Source organism: Zonotrichia leucophrys, chromosome 9 (genome assembly GCF_028769735.1).
Source record: "Zonotrichia leucophrys gambelii isolate GWCS_2022_RI chromosome 9, RI_Zleu_2.0, whole genome shotgun sequence".
NCBI classification, from domain to species: domain Eukaryota; kingdom Metazoa; phylum Chordata; class Aves; order Passeriformes; family Passerellidae; genus Zonotrichia; species Zonotrichia leucophrys.
Genome location: NC_088179.1, coordinates 20,246,225 through 20,265,521, shown reverse-complemented (window position 1 = coordinate 20,265,521; position 19,297 = coordinate 20,246,225). Strand labels below are relative to the sequence as shown.

Genomic DNA, 19,297 nt, shown 5'->3' with positions numbered 1-19,297 from the left:
TCGCAGGGGGAAGTTGGCCAGATGAAAATTCACTTGTAGGCTGAAAGGTTCTTTACTAAGAAATTTTTCATCACAGATAACATCAACTACTTAAACAGAAGCACAGAGTCTTTCCAGAAAAGATTAAGGAAGGCAAATTTGAGCATTTAACTTCTTACCCAATAATTGAACACAGATTTTGTCACAATTTTATGACTGTTTTATGATCCTTTACTGGATCTGTATGTTAAGCATACGAATGAAAGCCCACCAGCTGGGCCAAAATTTGCTAGATTTGATGGTTTTGATAAATTGGAAATCTCCTTTGAAAGCTCTCCTGTGGTGGTTTAAGCCAGCAGGCAGCTAAACAGCACAGAGCCAGTCACTCCTCCCTGGGGGAGAAAACTGGGGAAGGAAATATAAAAGTAAAATTATTAATTGAGATAAAGACAGTTTAATATGACAGAAATGAAATTAAATAATAGCAGTAATCGTGATAAGACAATGAGGATATGCCAAACATGTGGTGCACAGAGCAACTGCTCACAGCCCCTGGCTTAGATGTTCAGCAGCTCCTGAGCAGTGACCCCCAGCCAGCTTCCCCCCAGGTTCCATGCTGAGCATGAGGCCATGGAATGTGGAATATCTGGAATTTCCCTTTGGCCTGGTGGGCTCAGCTGTCCTGGCTCTGTCCCCTCCTAACCTCTCATGCCCCCCCCCCAGTTTATTTGCTGGGGGGTGAGGAGCTGAAAAGTCCTTGCCTTAGTGTGAGCACTGCTCAGCAACCACTGAATATCAACATAATTCTCACCCTGAGTGCACAAATTAACTCTATCCCAGCTGAAATCAGGCCACACAGAGCTAACTATGACAATTCAGATCCTCCTAGCTCTGTGAAATCAGGACATTTGTACACAAGTCCAGGACAGAAGGTTGCAAGGGCCATTCCTATGAAATCTCAAAAATAAGTGATAGTGAGTTAGCTATTACAAAAATGACTGAATATCAACATTATTCTCACCCTGAGTGCACAAATTAACCCTATCCCAGCTGAAATCAGGCCACAGACTATTCAGAGCTAATTATGACAATTCAGATCCTCCTGGCTTTATGGAGTCAGGACATTTGTACACAAGTCAATGACAGAATATTGCAAGGAGCATTCTTATGAAATCTCAAATATCTGCAATACTGAGTTAGCCATTACAAGAATGACAGTCTTGTTTTAACAACATGTTTTAAGAAACCATTTGAAATTTGGGCTATTCACCCAGTGGGCCTTAATAGCTCTCCTAAATTGCTGTATAATTGCCAAGACAGATGCTAATAACATCAGGTTTGTGGAGTCCTTCTCTGCAGAGAAGAGACTCCTCAGTTTACTGAAATTCAGGAGAGAGTGGTTGCTGTCAGAAAGTGCTGGAGTAGGCAGGCTCAGATGAGAGAAGGGATCTCAGTCTGCTGAGAACAAGTGTCCATGTCAGGGAAAACCTGTCTCCTGCTCTGACAATTGCAGGAGGGAGAAGAAGGGCTGTAAGAACACAGCACTCAAACTAGAGGGGAAGAAGCACATTTACAACACTAATAAATCTCTGTAATTTATAGGACTGGGATTAATTTTCTCTGGCGTACAAGTGACAGTTTTGTTCTCCTTTCTGTGCCAATAGAAGAGTGCAGGCAGTAATTAGACTTTTACTGCTTCCGAGAGGCACAGAGAGACAAGGAAAATTTAAATTTTTATGATCACCAGACACTCAAGACTGCTGGGGTGTCTGCTGGGTTGATAGAAGCCCTCTCTGCTGAGACCATGCATTTCCCAGGGGAGGAGCAGGATCAGGTGTCCTGCGTTTTTGTGAACTCCTGCATTTTTGTGAACCTGTCTTTTGTGAAACTCCAGCACCTGTTGCATGTGCAGAACTGAAGAGTTCACAAACTCAGTCATGTGTTTGGGTATGAGTAGCAGGAAAGAGAGAGGCCAAGCAAAAGCTCACCTTAGCTGGCTAGTTTTCTGCCAAGCTGTCCTTCAAAGCCTTCCCTCTTTCTAGTATGGTAGATTTTAGGCAGTGTAAAATCCTTCAAATAGCTGTAGAAAAAATAAAATAAATGCTAAACTGAATGAATGATGAAAGTGGAGCATTTGGGAGAATGGGCTGTACATAGTGCAAAACAACGGATATCAGATATCTATACAGTCCATGCTATATAAACAAGGCCCAGTGATTTCTAAAATGCCCAGGATGGTCTCTACATCAAAAAATCCTAAGATCTCATGTCATTTATTGTATTATATCTTTCTGAACAAAGATCTTCCATAGCAGCTTCTTGTAGCAAACATCTGGAGAGCATTTTGTGTTGTGCCACTCAAATATCTGAGCTTGATTAGAAGATTTCCCTTTAAAATCCAATAATCCTACTTCCATCAGCTGCTGCATGCCACTGCCACAGTGTTGTGGTCCAAACCTTGCCAGCACAGGCACTGGAGTCAGCAATCAAACTTGGATCTCTGGTATGTGCTGCAACCAGTAGACCAGGCTTAATTAGATCATTTTTCATTTTTGTTTTCAAAAGACCCAAAGGCAGTAGTGCACATTACCAGCTAATGATCTGCAAATTTGCTGTTTAAAAAATGAAGGTGTTTTCAAATTCTATAAGTGTGAAAAGTCAGAAATCACATAAATGCCTTTTTTCCTCCAGTCTGGATGCATTATTCTTTCTGTTTAACCCTTTCATTTCTGCACTTCTATTGCTTACCTGTTTTCGGTAAATATTGAACAACTTGAGCAGGCACCAAAACCAAAAGTGGCAAAAGGATTTGCAACCAGTGAGCACTGGGGCTTTCCCTTTTTGTAGCAGTGGTGGATTTGCCCATTTGCTGACCTGCAGGTATGCAATATCTAGTGTAGATGCAAGATTTGCCTTCAAATTGCTCAGCAGTTACACAAAGTGCACCTTCCCCAGTCTGGAAACAAGGCTTAGTTTTAAAAAGTAAAATATTTTAATCTTACTGTCTTCTCTCAATCTTAATTTTGGTCAGGTAATAATTTTAATTGGCAAAAATTTAATAAATAGCAAAAATCAGTGGTTCTTATGCACCCTTAGTTCCTATCCACTAAAATTCTAAGCATGACCTAAAATATGGCAACACAAACCATTAACCAGCCAATGTACTCTGGGATCAGAGCTGGACTTCTAAGCAGTGAGTGTTGCATGAAATATCCATGAAGGATTGCTCACAAATGAATTCTCATCCCCTGCTCTATCACACACACCTTGCCTGGCACATCAACCTGCAAATCTTAAATCCTTATTTAGTCCCCAGAGCTGCTTGAGCATCTCTCAGTTTTTAATGCATTCAGCCTCACAGCATCCCCCTGCAGTACAGGAACGCTGCTCTTCCATTTTTAGAAAGGAAGAGCGCAGATGCCAAGTGTGAGGAAGGCAGACACCAAGGCTGTTGCTGAGAGCACATGCCTCACAAGCGGGGCCTGCACTGCAGCTGATGGATGCTTCTGCTCTTCCCTCCTCCCTCTCAATTTCTCCTGTGGAAAAGGAGACAGATTAGGAGCAGATGCTGCTGTTTGCTCACAGGCTGTAACTGTGATGATTCTGATAATTTAGTCTGGTGCTCTGTCTTGTATGGGCTATTGGACTTTGTTGACAGAAGGACGTTCTTGGTCCAGAGCAAGTTTTAAATCAAAAAAGCCAAAAACCAACTCAAATTTTAAGTTGCTAATGATGCAGAATTTGTCTACAGATCCCCCCTTATGCTTAACAGCCTGCAGTGCCATTGGTGTGAAGGAGCACATTGCAGAGTTGAGGCTCTCCACAGCCCCCTATCGCTCCATTGCTCCTAAAATACTCTGGGATGCCAAGTTTGGCATTTTATCTGCCTGTCATGGTAAGAAGAAGGGGGAGCAGCACTCTGTCTGTCTGGCACTGGTTGCATGTTTTTGGACTTGGGAGATCAGCAAACAGCAGAACACATTTGTCTGTCCTTCAAAGCAATCACATGCTCCAGCCTTGAAATTACAGTTTCAAATGGTTTCTTAAAACATATTGTTAAAATGAGAGCCAGCCAGGCTAGGGCAGCACAGATCTGACCACTTTGGGTGGTTATTGACTGATGCACATAGCCAAATTAATGATTCCTGTTCCCCCTGTCACCCATTCATGTTAGCTTCCTGATTTCCTCTCCAAAGCACAGCTTCCAGTGCCACTTGCACATTAAATTGTGCTGATTATATTTTCCCTTTATGCACAGACACTCTGTTCAAGTTGTGTCAAATTTTTGTGGTGATGTTATTAATACTTGAAAACATGCATGATAAAATCCTGACAGACCTTTAATTTAAGTACCTCTTTAGGGCTTCATTTCACTTTCAGCACTGCCAAGCATTGCTTGTACAGTGAAGAGTCTGTCAGCTTTTGCAGTTCTAATCATCTTTTAATAATTTAAAATGAGTGCTTACCTGGCTATTGAGGTCCTACTCTAATGGGAATCTGCTCCAGATGTTTACCTGTAAAAGTTTTGGCCTTTTTCATGCTAGGATAACGTTTGTATAGTCCTCCATCAGGATCTCAAATAATTTTCAGGTGAAGGTAGTTAAGGGTTTGAGAGTGCACAAAATGATCCCCTGGTTTGACAGGCAGGAAAATAAACAAAGGGAGAGAATTCTATTTGTCAGAAGCCTGATGGATGCAGGCTGTATTTTAAAATAGAAAACATATTGGAAACTCCTCACAGAAGCTCAATAGTTACTTTGATAATCTCAGGATTCTAGTTTTATATCTCATTTTAAAAACATGGCATTAATGGATGTTTAAATATTAGGACTGAGTGCACTAGTTTATTAAATGGTAGTGCATCTATAAGGCATCTTATGGATTCAAACTGAAAGGTCAAATGTTGTTAAAAGGCTTTAAAATTATTAGGAGTAGCAATGATTGGTACCATGCTCTACTTAAATATTTTCTACAGAAGGTTATGGAAGAGTTACACACATATCCACATAGCATCCTATGGAGGGCACACACAGGTTTTGCACTCACCAATCTGAAAGTTTTCCACTGTTCTAGTTTTTTTTTCACATTCAAAACCCAAGATTTACTTAACAATCTGCATCAAGCTGTCACAGTTTTTTCATGCCATCTAGAAAAGCAATGCTTGTGACATCAGTGCTAAAGTAATTATCTTTTTGTGTGAAGTTGTCTCAAGGTAGGCTTTTTTTCCTTTCCCATTTTGGTTTTCCAATGCAAATTATGCTTGTTAAGTCACATGGCCAATTCACAGCAGTTTTGAATGACTGAAGCTATAATTATGTTTTGTTATATATGACAATTGTGACTGATATTCACAGTCAGACCTGGTTCCCTGTTGTGTAATGTAACAAACATAGAATAAAAGTCAGCCCCATTCCTAAATTGTCTGTAACACAATTAAGATGAGACATAAAAAGTAGATGCAACAAACATTAGAAAGGTACAGAAGAGAATGAATAATAGAAATAACTACAAGAAAATTAATGTATATGTAATATAAATAAGGTTATTCTCTGCTGTACAGTAAGAACTACTTAGATGTTTTATGAACTAGCAATTTAAAGCCAAACAAATCACAGCACTCAAAAATGATCTTATGAGTGACTGAAACCAGAACTGAGTTGAATTTGAGAAGGATTTTTAACAGTGCTATCCTTGCATATGTCTTTGAAAAGATGAATGTGTCTGTTTTTAATTAAACCAACACTTAATAAAAGGCAACAAAATTGCAGAACACAACTAAATTAAATCAGTCTATAAATCTACCCTTGGCAGAAATGCCACATTTACATCTAAAGTCTTCAGGTTCAGAATAAGGTACAAACACAAATAACTGTTAATCTTCATCCATGAATAACTATAAATCTGCATATGAAAGTGTAACTACAGTGTCCTGAGATCACTCCAGTACGTGCATATAAAGGACTGCAGGAAAAGAAAAAAAGGATTTATCATTTATGGTCAGGTTTTGAAAAGTACCTGAGTACCAAAAATATCAATTATTTACTTCATTGAGTTGGATACTTAGCTTCAATAATCAATTTGAAAAGTGCATCTTTCTGCCACTTTTGTACTAATACACAAAGTGTTCTCCTCACAGAGTATTATCTTAATTCTTCCTCCAGTTTAGTTTTAAAGGTGAGAGTTTTCATGGAGGAACATTTTAAGGTAGGAATCAATTCTTGATTAAAATTCTTGATTTTTTGCTCTTCCTTCAATCTTATCATTTAATAACCTCAGCTGCTAATAACATATGTACTTAAGCAACACCCTCCCAGCTGAATATTTGCACCTTTCAAATACTCCTGGCTGTAGACTGCAACTGATATGAAACCTCTGACCAAAATGCAGTGATCTTTCTTTTTCCCAGGAAAACCTTTGTATGATCCATAGCCCAAAGTGCCACCAGCCTCAGCTGAATGCTGCATACCCTGGCTGATGTCCCCAGCAATAGATCCCTGCCCAAGACACTCAGAGGCAGAGTTTTCCTCTTGTGGGAGGGATTCCTCTTATGACTGATGGTTTTGGCAAAGCAGCGTGAGGAAAATTCATTCTGCATGTCATTTGCTCTGACACGGCACAGAGGCAGAGCTGAAAACTGGCCTTCCTTTATCTATCTGATCTGTAATCTTTACAAGGATATTAGTAGTAGAAAATAACAGTATTGTAGAGACAGAAATTACTCAAATAATAACTTCCTTATATATGAGATTTTTATTCATGAATGTGTGCTTCCTTTCTCTGATAAAGGACTCTCATTCTTTTCTAAATATTCCAATATTATTTTCCAGATATACAGGCCAGTGATACCAACATTTCATTGCTGTTCACAGTTGGTGCTCTGTAATTCTATGTAATTTTAATTAAAGAAGAATTCTGAGACAGTTTCCCCCTGTGTTACCATCAAGCATACAATTAACTGTGTACAATTTCTGCTGGGAGCAGTCACACAGTGATTTCAGATTTATAATTTATTATTGCTTCCATATTTGTATCAAAAAAAAAAAAAAGGACAGCATAGACTAAGAACAAGCACCTACTAGAAACAGCATATGAATTTGGAAAGAATTTTTTTCAGTGTAGATTTTAAGCCTGAGAAGCTCATAACTCCATCCTATGGATAGTGAAGATAAATAATCTCTGTAGCTTTACACTCGGAAAGTTGTATGTTGTAAAGCCCTCACTAAAAGCACAATCAAGGAGAGCAATACAAGCAATTTCATGCACAACCTTTCATCATCTTTTTGGTCTTGAATAAGTGATTTTTCTAGTACTTCCAATATTGAAGGTCCAATTTCTGATCTTGACTGTTCTGGCATTTTCTTCAAATCAGAATCAATATCAAAGTAATAGTAGCAGTTGGCTTTTTATAAACAGAAACATCTGTGCTGCTGTTTTTCAACTCATTCCAAAAGCAGGGTTTTTAGTGAAGCTGCCCCCACCTGCTCCTTCAGAAACAATTCCAACAGTTCTGCAGAGAGCTCCCTTGAAAGCTTCTAAACTAAGATCCTCCCAAATCAAAGGAATAAACAATACATCTGAGGTTTCTTCAAATGCTGAAGGAAGCAATCAGAGAAGTTACTTGAATACTGTCATAATGACAAAAAAAGTGGTTTTGAATCAGAATGTTCAGAACAGTTCAGCACTGGGAAATTTTCCTATGCTGTCTTGCTATTGGCTTTTTTGGTTTTGAGGGACTGTTATGGCATATTATGATTTGGGTGGTGGAGGAGACTCAGGCACCCAGTAAATCAGAACAAAATGCAATTTAATCAGATGTAAGAGTTTAAATTTACCCCTAAGTTGATTTATTTCCTGTCCAACAGAAAACCCTCAACTTTTTAAAACATATCAGCCCATACTAACTGTTTTCGATTGATACTCAGGAGCAATTCTCCTCAAGAGCAGTAACACTGTTCATATATTCAGAATTTTATTCTGAGTAGATGCATCCGTTTGCAAATAGGACTGTTGAGGGGTGGAGGGATACCTAAATCAAACTCAAAACACTATGACAATATCTAATTTTTTTGTCAGAGAGAATGGCAGAGCTTCTATCATTTTAAAACTGTTCCCTGCCTTTGATGTCACTTTTGATAGCCTTGCATTTTTTTGTTTGAATGCAGGATGGGGATTTTTCAGTATTGTTTCAGGCAGTTATTTTTTCAAATATTCAGTCCTTTTCATGATTTAGGAAACTAAGAAGTACCCAAGAACTTTAAACTTCAGGATATTCTGAAATTATCAATAATCTTAATTCAAGATCTAATTGCTAAACAACTTTCAAGTACTTTTTGAACTCAAACTGCAGACCCATGCAAAGACAGCTTTTGTACATGACTTTTACAAATTAAGGGAGTGGAAGAAATCAACACTTTATGTAGGAGCAGAAATCTTGTTTATCTTAATATGTTGGACTTCTCTTAACTAAGATAACAGAAAGTTGCACTGAGCTTTAGAAGTGTTCAGCCAAAATGAGCTCACTCTTATGTTACACAAGACACCCAATTCAGCAGGGTCAGAATCAGAGCAATGCCTCACTGCATTTGAGCAAATGTGTTACCATTTTCAGTTCCTTTCTGCTTTTCAGAGTGTTTAAAAAAAAAACTTTTAGTTATGAGCAAGCCACAAAGGAACACTTGCTCCCACCTGCCCATTTCCTTATGTAAAAGATGTTGCTTGAGAAACACTTGGACAAAAAAATAACCTCACTAAAAAAAAAAAAAAAAATTAAAAAAAATTTAAAATATTGCATGTATCTTCTTTGGTGCTTTCTTGAGATAAAATGTGTCTTAATATTTTTTCCAGACATTCGGGACAGTGGGGGACCTAAGCCTGTCATGGTGTATATTCACGGAGGGTCCTACATGGAAGGCACTGGAAATTTATATGATGGCAGTGTTCTAGCAAGTTATGGGAATGTGATAGTCATCACAGTCAACTATCGCCTTGGGGTGCTTGGTAAGAAGCTTTCAGCTTTCCACTAATCCCTGCTATCTGCAATGCAATTCATATTATATGTGAGAATGTACTTTAAAGGAAAAAAAAAAGCAGAAGAGAGGCATCAAGTATTTTTAAATTTTCTGTGTCAAATATAAGGTTTGTATGCTGGGGATGGGATATAAAGACATTGCAGGTATTTTCTGGAAGAGCCTGCTGTCATGCTGCATGAAACAGGTGTTCCCATTGCTGAGCTGTCCAGGCAGAAGAGTTTCTCTCTTTTATTTCCTTTTTTTCTTTTTCTACTTTTTTTTTGTTTGTTTCTGTGAATAACCCTGATGTTTTAATTCATAGATAGGTAAATTAATTTTTTAAGAACTTTTAAGCCATAGAGGGTAGAGTTTGCTTGTGGAATGGAAGAGACTAACTTTTAATTACCACAATTTTTTTATGCTTTGAAAAAGTGAAGGATGCTATGAAAACATCATTTTACCTGTTTGTTTTGAGCTTCATTGTGGTTTTGAGAAGTGGTATGGGTGTCATTCAAATACATCCAGTATTTCTTTTCCAGGTAATGAATTAGAGAATGAGAAAAAGTTACTTTTGATTGTTTCAAATACATTCAATAGAATGTGCTCGTGCTGTTGGTAGAGGTGTTTGGTCTCTTTCTGTTACCTTCTATTTATGGTAAAAAAAGCCTACTCTGCTATTTTTTCAGAATAGTCACATGCATGATAAAGCTCTTGAGACAACATGATTGTTAGGGGGTTCTTTTGCATATTCTACCAAAATATTGCATGCTAAGACTCCTGAGAGCAGGAGCTGGGTCCTGGGATATGATGGAGATCAGAACAGTAACTTCAGAATACTGACATAGGGGTATTCCCTGGAACATCTGTAACAGCAGGGAATTTATTCTGAACACCAGTCAATTTTATTTTCAAGTGTCTGCTACTCTGCTTTACTTTTGGATTGTTGGTTTTTGTCATTTCCCTGTTCTTGGTGTTTTGAATTTGGTCAGCTCAGTCCCCAAGTGGATTGGTTCTGCTTTGCTCATCTGGGTAATTGTCCTCCAACAATTTCATTTTTGTTAGAAATTCTTATCCTGATTTCTTAACTTCAGGGGAAGGGAATGAATTTTAACTTTAGATTTTGAATTTCTTCTACTGTGATTGTGTTTGACAAGGGACTGAATAATTTCCAGAGAGATCATAATGATTGTTGTCCGGATTTATTTCCTTCGTACTGGAGGTTTCATTTGTGGTGTAACACTTTAAGTAAGGAAGTTCTGGTATTTTGTATGGTTTTATTCCTCCTGTTTTCTAATTATGTGGTGATTTAAAGTCGTGGACACATATTAGTGCAGCAGTTAATAATCTGCTACCTGTGCCTCTAATCAACATTTCAGTTTTGCACCAGTGCCTGTCTTTGATGTCTCCAACAATATTTCTCTTTATTATATGCCAGTATAAAAGAAAGTATCTATTTTCTGAAAGGGTTGTTTATTTTTGTCTATTATTTAGTCTGATTCCTAAGTCATTAGTGATTGCAGTGTTTAAAAGGGCTAGTTGCTTGAAAGATGAAAATTAATATACTTTTGTTGATGATAATGATTTTTGCACTTGTAAATTAACACTGATCACTTAGGCAACCCACAGTTACCATCTCATCAGCTTAGAGGATTTCATTTTTGTTTGTATCTTTGTGATTCTTTGGGCTTCATGGTCTTTACTGAGCCTCAAGGGTCAAAGAGTTGATTTTATTTTAAGTGGGACCTATTACTATAAAACCTCTAAAATTCACAGCAGAATCCAGTGATTGGTATGAATACATGATATGATGTTCTGCAAACCTTGTAACGGGTTTTGGAGTTTCCTTAGTAAAACCAATGCTGTTTATGTAGAAGTCATACAAATCTACTGTATTTGGTGCAATGCCTATCTGTCATGTAGTAAATTAATAATGATGATATATGATTAAATAGGTAGTGGAGAAACAGAGCAACAATCAGAAAAGAAAGTTTGAGCAGTTTAAATTTTTCCTGCCTTTCCTTGTTTTCTTATCTACAGATACCATCAGAGTAGGACTGTGCAGAATCACAGTAGATATCAGCTTTTAACTTTTTGATATTTTGAAGCTCTTGTTCCTCCTTGTTCCAGCAGAATGTTACCCTTTGCAGTTACATTCAGATATGGATTTACAAAAGCACAGGGAAAAAATTCTCATCTTCCCTTTCCTGGTCATATCCCACAAGGTGAGAGGTCCAGCTCCACTGAATGTTTCCTGTGGGATACCTGGATATCCCTTCACCACTGTGTGAAATGCCTGGCTTTGCAGGCAGAAGGAAAATTTAAGGAATTATTAATCACATGAGAAGATGTAGGGATGAAATAAGGTCTGTCTTCTCCCTTACACATGACCTTTATTGATCTGGTTTCTTGTATCAGACTTTTGTGGATAGATGTCTTTATATAGGTGATCTCTGTGAGTCCTCTGCCATCATTTCACCAAGGTGTTGACTTTTCTTAAACAAATAATCTGATAAATCATTATCATTCAATAAATGTTTAGAGCTGAAATAGTAACATCATCATCCAGACTTGGGGGCTGGGGATGTATTTTGGTATCAGGTTCCTCACAGTATTACTATTAAGTCCACAGTAGACAGCTTCAGATTATTTAGACAGTTCAGATTATTTTCCTGTTTATTCTGAGTTGAAAGATCCCTTGTTTTATGGACTAATTTTTTATGGACTGTGTTTTTTGGAGATGAAAGATTTACTTCTAAATAAAATGTTAGAAAATGCTTAAAAGTGAAATCCATTTAGTAAAGAGAAAGCAGTAATAAAAATTAAAGAGTGATGGAGCAAGTGCATCTAAAATAAAACTAAAATCCAAAACCAAAAAAAAATAGCAAAATATACTAACCAAATAATCCAACAAAAACCCAAAGCCCTCACAAGGGCTTGTTCCCTGGTCCAATTTTGACTTTGAAACAAGTCTGAGGATGAAAGTTTGTTAGAAATTGTCGTTGGATAAAGAAGATGGAAAAGAGAAGTTCTTGCCCTGGGAAATTGGAGACTACTGAATAAGAAATCATTGGAACCACACTATGTCTTCTTTAGATTCTTTCTGAATGCAAGTCTTGTGCAAGCAATTTCACCAGGAAGGCCAGTGCAGAAGCAGTCTAACAGCCTTGAAGGACAGTGCAGATACATCTTTATGGCTTCCTTTTGGGAAAGAACACATATGAAGACAAGTTTGGTTTTTAAACTCAGCTGATAGGAGATGGCAAATGTTTACTCAATCTATGTCCACCTGGTAAAAAGCAGGGGCATTTTATTTAATTTTCATTAAGAAGATGGAAAAGATTTATAAAAGGAGTCTATTCAACATCCAGGAAAGATCATGATGGACAGATTTAATACTGCCAATGCTATTTTCTGTGTTCTTTCTTATGAAAGGTTTATTTAGAGAAGGAGAATGCTTTGGGTCACCATTGGCTACTACTGCTTTCAATTTCAACAGTGGAGAGAAAGGAGAGAGCTCTTTTATGCTAACTGGGAATTTGTTTCTTCATTTCATTAATTTATACTCTTTGTTCTTGGTTATCTTTAAGCCACAGGACTTTAATAGAACTTTAACAGAAAAAAAAGCATTTGTATTGAAGCTCACAAACTGAACAGGGAGCAGAAATAATGACTTAGAGAAACCTCTAGTTTGAGCACTGCTTTAAATGTCTCATTTTTTCCTCTTTAAGAGGCAGTGGTTGTCCCTACAGAAACAGTAAATTGTCATTCCAAGGGTCTGGATCAAAGGTGGTAATAAATAAAAAGGAAAAATGGTATGTATTTTGTATTTTCTGTAAGGCATTCATAATGTCTGCCTTGGGAAGGCAAACATCCTAAACTTTTAGACCAAAATTCATGTCAAAATGGAAGCAAACCCATGAGTGAGATTGTCCTCCTTATGCCTTCTTTAATTATATGAAATTTTCCCTTTTGAGGGGGATGTAGGAACCTTTACTGTCATTAAGCTTTGCATTTGTACTGTCTCCCTCTAGTTTGAGAATATTGTCTGGGATTACTGACTAGAAAACACTTATCCAGGTGTTCCACCACTCCAATTTTTTTTTTCCAGTTGGTACTTTTAATGCTGCAAGTAAAGTCACTGCAGCAGGCTGAAAGCTCTGATAGCATTACTCAGTACATTATTTCCCAAATAACTGCACTGAAATCAATGGGGCTCTTCAGTGCAGGGCATCCCCTTGTGACAGAGCCTGGTTGCCCATAATTTGAAGTGATGTGATGGAGAACAAGGGTACTGGAAAGGTATTTGCTCCTCCTGCACAGAACTGCTTCTGAGAATTAGGATTCTGATGTGTTTTCCAGCCCAAAATTCCATTTTTCAGTAGTGTGTTGTGTGAGCCAGCTGTGCTGGGCTGCAGCATTCATGCCAAATAAAACACACATTGGTGACAGAAAACAGAACAAAGAGAAAAGCACTGTCACAAAAGCCTTTTCTTAACTTTTTTAGTGACTGTTGCAGCTTTATGGATAAATTAGTGACAGAGTGAGAATTATTATGCCATAAAATATTTTGCTGCTGTGTGTCTGGATACATTAGGAAAACACCTCAGCTTTGAACTTGCTGCTGTGCAGAGTGATGCCAACCAACAACCTCTGATTGTCCAAAGAGGTTCATGAAACACAAGGGCACAGCCCTGCAGTGAGTGCTGGGCAGCCTCTGCCAAGCCCAGAACTCTGCCCTCATCCATCCTGCTCTCAGCAAGCAGCTGCACACTCCCAACAGGCCAGGAAAAATAAGGCACAACCTTTCCTTTATGAGCAAGTTTATGTGCATCAGCACTATGGCAGTTCCAGGATGCAGCCTGGTGAAACCTTTCATGAGGTGAAGAATTATCAGCTGGCCATTTGCAGGTCACAGAGATGAGAATATATTCTAATGAAAGCTGCTTCAGTGCAACTTGGAAATACCTGCCTATTTCAGGGGTCTAATTCCATTGGGATTGACTAGAAGGTACTGTCTTGTTTTGTTTTAATACTTTTATCTTTTTTAATATAGTATCATACCATCATTTTTTGCCCATTGCGTTCAAACTAGATCTGCTTTTTTCACTGTTACTCTGATTTGTCAAATTTATTAATTTGATTTGCCCTAATTTTGGTAATGATTTACTTTGTATAGTCTCCATCACAGACTTTGGATGGGTTTTTTTACTGCCTTGCTCTTTATTTTGACAGCATGGTAACAATACTGAAAATATTAAAAAGAGGACTAAAATATTATTAAAAATAATGTATAAAAGTTAGATATTAAACTTTCAGAAATTGCTTCATATGACATTAAAAAGCTTTGGTTAACTTTATAAAGGTACTGTGATGAACTAGCGTTTTGTTTCACTTGAGTATTTCTGCAAAGAGAGCCTATTATGTTCTTTTTCTGCAACCTGGAGACTTGTGTCTCCTGAGGAGAAGCCTTTTCACTTCAGTAAAAGTAAGCATCTCATGGCATAGTGGCTATTCAGTGAAAGTAACAGTGCAATAAGAAGGTTTATGTTAGTTAGATATCAAAGGAGATAAAAAATGTACAAAGACTCTTTTTCCTGCATTTCTTAGACTGTGGGGTTTTCTTTTATAGTTCACAATTTAATATCCAGTAAAAGTGGGAAAATGTTTGATCATTAGCTTTGGTGACAAGCACATCCATTATCTTTTTATGAAACCTTAAAGGTACTGTCAGGAGATGGCATTTTATTCCAGCCTTGCTGCACCTCTAAAGGGTCTCTGATGAGCCTCTTCTCTATTATCCATTTCCAAAGATGTTTGAGTAAAAGTGATAGATGAGCAGAAGATTATATGTTATTGGCTAATTAAAAGTACATTACATTGAAAGTAAAGATGGAAAATTAATAGCAAAACACATCAAAATGTGCAGTCAAAAATCATTCAAGTTTCCTGAAGTGCAAGAACATGCAGGGAATGTTAATCCACAAATACTTTTAGGGATCCCTGGCAGCTTTATAACAGTTTTCCTTTAGATATAAATGAAATTTTAATATTTTAGGATTGCAGAGTAGAGAAGGTGTCCAGAAGGCCTGATCTGATCCCACCTTAGCCTGAGGCATCACAGAGTCTTGGTATGAAGCCCTCCAAATGAATTTGATTCTAGATAAATAGAAGGAGTTAAGATAGAGAGAGTACTGCAGTTATCTATTCCCCCTGGTGCTGTACTTCACAAGAGCTGATTTACACATCCTTAGAATTCTAAAAATGTATTAGACAATTCTTATTTAATCTAGCAGGTAACCTCAGGGCAGCCCAGTTTGCAGGAGGCCCAAGCACAGCTCATCTAGATTTGCAGTGTCCTAATTTCATAGGTCCATTAATAGAATTAGCATTCAAATCTCAGACCTGCTGTCATTAATGATATTTCAGTGGGTTTTTTTTGGTGATTTAGAGCCAGCCAAAGGGAGGTGGGGAGCAGAGAAAGGGAGATTTCCACACTTGGGTCTGCACCACCAAAATGACAAAATGGATGTGAGATAAACAATGGGTTATGGAGTAGAGATCTTTAAAGGGTCAACTGCAAAGCACAGCAGGCAAGATATTTATGAAATGGGAACCCTGAATAAATAGTGCACTCTTGAAATGAACCATTTATTTTCTATTTGTGCTTTTTCTAGCACAGCCAATTGACATTATCCACCTGCTTGGATAGATGCATGCACACACCAGTTCTCTATTTTTTAGGACACAAAGACATAATTTTATTTGCCATTGAATAGGTTTCTATCTTGGTACAGGTACATTTTAAATAACATGTTTACTCTGATGTTCTAGACATCTTTTTGGGTAAACAGAAAAATAACAAATAAACTTTTAAACTATTCATTTTGGCATAAGAACAGTTTGTGTCATTTCTGTCAAGAAAAATTACTTTTTGCTAAGATAAACTTCCTTCATCAATATTTAATCATATAATAAAATTATCCCAGTTTTTCTAAATAGCAGATTTATCTTTGAGAGCCGAATAAACTTCAGCATGATAATATTTGCAAAATAGGAAGGAGAAATATCTCACTGAAGACAACTTATAAATACCTCACAGCCTCAGAAAAAAAAATCAAAATCTTTGAGACCCTATTATCCTACATGATGTTATTTGTAATTTTTATCATTTAGCTATGTGTAACTACCTTCTCTTTGCTCCAAGTAATATCTGACCAAGTTACTTTCGCAATATTCTGTTTTTCAACCCAAGCAGGGAGACATTAGGAAATTCTCTGCAGCCAAGTCAGGTCTGTGCCCAGCCTTGGTGGGTCAGCAACCCTGCACTCCTGAGTTTTATGCAGCTGTAATTCATGCCCAGAAAAACAGGTGAATGAAAATTCTTTCACCATTTATGATAGAAGTAGTGGGACAAGTAGATAGAATATTTCTAAATTCCCAGTTGACGGCATTTAATTACATATATTAAAATAGTTTTCTGAAGCTTAAATTAAGCACTTCTGTATACTGTGGGGCTTTGGAAGCAATAGATAACTTGACAGGGATTTCCATTGCAAATATTGCTCTCATTTTTCACACATTTCAATTGCATAAAATTTCTCATTTTATGGGTTTTTTCGTGTGCAAATTAGTTTACATATATGGGTACTAGATCAAATATTATTCTGATATTTTCTTGATGTAGTACCTCGTGATATTTTTGAGTCAGTTGAACAAGATCTGTATTTTAAGGTTGTAGCAGCACTTTTTAATGGTTAAAAAGAGTAATGTGAACAATAGATCTAAAGGTGCAAAACTCTCTTGGCAGCAGTACTGGCAAGAGAGAGAGTCCTAAATTTTTTCTTCTATTTAATCTGTGATCTGTGTGTAAATGCCTGACTCAGCCAACCTAGAAAATACTACAGTAAAAATGTTGCAATTTGCATTACCTTCTAATGGAGAATATATAGAAGACTGTTGTTTGATACTGATTTCTTATTTCCCAAGATGTACTGGCAAATAAATATTATTTTGGCAAAAACTGCATTTGAATACATCATTGTATGAAAAACTGCTGTATGAAGGTCTCTGAAAGGCCAGAGGAAATGTTGTATATTGGTGAATATCCCTTGTTAAGCAAAGTATGAAAATTGCCTTCCAGCAAATATAAATGCTAGCTACTAATGCATTTGTAAAAGTAGTTTGAATATGTCTTGTGTTGTATATGTTGCAAGCTAAAAATATTTTTGAGAAAAGAAAGATCACTTATACTTTAATTAAGAATTTGAAATATATCCTCCATGTTTCAGGGGGTTTATTGCTTGAGAAATAAATCTTACTGGCATTTTTCATTGTTCTGCAGTAATTTCTCACTATTTTTTCAAGATCCTAATGAAATAGAATGAAAGAAATTTGAGCAACCTTTGTATGGGAGACTCACTACATATTCAAGAATCCTACTAATTTAAAAAATAATTTTAGCTGTATTTTTTTTGTCAGATCTTGTAATTTTTTTAAATGAAATATCCCTTAGTCATCATAATTTGTTCATTTTCTCAAGGCTTTCCACCAGAATTTTGGTTGAGTGATCTTAAATTGCCATAGGTATGCTGACAAATTTCTTTACTATTTATTTTCCTATTGAAGAAATATTCACTATTGAAGAGTCAATTGTTCAGTACAGAAGCACAAAATATTAAAAGAAAGGAGGTAGAGCACCATATAGCTCCAAATAATTTCAAAAATATTAGGCAAACATATCCCTAATCTGTTTTGTTTGCTTAGGTTCCAACATCCAATGAGTTTGGTAAGCACTTATTTGTGACATCTCACTGCTTCCAACAGGAAACACATGGAGAAATGAATTTCCTCCCAAAATTTTTGTTCCCATCTCTACTTGTTGGTGTAGTTTATCACCCGTTAATTGCTTTGCTTCTCTGACTGAAATTTTGCTTTCAGCTGCAGGAAAATGCTGTGTCTCCACTGGAGATGGGTTTGCATTTCATCTGTGAGCCTTTGCTGCAGCAGTGACACCATGGGGTGTCCTTCCCTGGGCCCCCTGTGTGCTGGGGGGCCAAAGGCCATGTGCTCTCAGCTACCCATGAACCACACTAATGACCCTGGAAAATGCACTCCTGAGCACCCTGGGGATGTTGTAATTACTCACTTCGTTATTACGTGCCTCTTGAAAAATGTTCTCTAAATATTTTCCCTTTGCCATTATATAGTTCTTAACAAGGATGGCTAACTTATGGTGGACTGGAAGGGAAATGTTCACATTAAGAGGAATATTAACTTTCTTTCCACCATTTTTTTCTGATCATTTACTTCTCCTATGGGGAAAATTGAAAGAATTGGGTTTGCTCAGCTTTCAGCTCTGAACCCTTCAGAGTGACCTAATTGTGGCCTCCCACCACCCGAAGGAGCTGCAAAAATGGAGAGGGACTTTTGACAAGGGCCTGGAATGAGAGAACAAGGGGGAATGGCCTCAAACTGAAAGTAGATTTATATCAGATACCAGAAAAAAAATTCTGCCTTGTGAGGGTGGTGAGGCCCTGGCACAGGGAGAAGCTGTGGATGCCCCTGGATCCCTGGAAGTGTCCAAGGCCAGGTTGGATGGGGCTTGGAGCAACCTGGGATGGTGGAAGTTGTCCCTGCCCATGGCAGAGGATGGAACTAAATGATATTTTAGACTCATTCCAACTCAAACCATTCTATGATTCTGTTACTTAAAATTTTCTCTTTTGATATTTCATGGGTTTGCACATCCTTTATGTTTAAAGCTTAGAGCCCCTCTCTACCATTATTGAGTTTCTCCTGTTGTACCTGATAGCTGATTGGATGCACATTGTTTGGATTTTGATTATCATTAGGTTCTTGAATTGTTATTAAAGATAACTTAAAGGTACTCACTATTTCATAAAGGTACTCACTATTTCATCTATTTTCTTTCTGATAACAAAGAAATCACTTGACAACTTCCTTCCTAGCACAGAGCTTTTCTAATGTGGGTTCCCTCCAGCTAAAGAGGTGCTTTTAAAAAGTTATTGAAAAATACAAGATATAACCTGCATTTTCCAGCAACCACATAATTCAGCATCTGTGGAAGTGCCTGAATTTCATCCTTGCAGTTTTTCTAGGTAGATGCTGTAGAAGTAGTGATCACAATTTTAGGTTTAAGGTTCCATTCTTAAATTGCTTTAAAACAATGCACACATTTCTTTTCCTTACCCCATCATAAGCGCATAATGTTGCTTTTTTATCCTTTGAAAGTTCTATATAGTTGTTGGCTGGTTTCTTTTTATAAATATTTCATAAGTAGTGTTTTGATC

The 19,297-nt window shown here is 37.3% G+C and overlaps 1 protein-coding gene across 8 annotated transcripts in view; it reads left to right on the top strand.

Moving 5' to 3' along the window:
• NLGN1 (neuroligin 1) overlaps positions 1-19,297 on the top strand; it is a 324,107-nt gene that overhangs the window by 123,090 nt on the left and 181,720 nt on the right. For all 8 annotated transcript variants that reach the window (XM_064720775.1, XM_064720782.1, XM_064720781.1 and 5 more), the window contains one exon: positions 8,824-8,976. In XM_064720775.1, the coding sequence (XP_064576845.1) occupies positions 8,824-8,976 (153 nt within the window). The remainder of the gene's footprint in view (positions 1-8,823; positions 8,977-19,297) is intronic.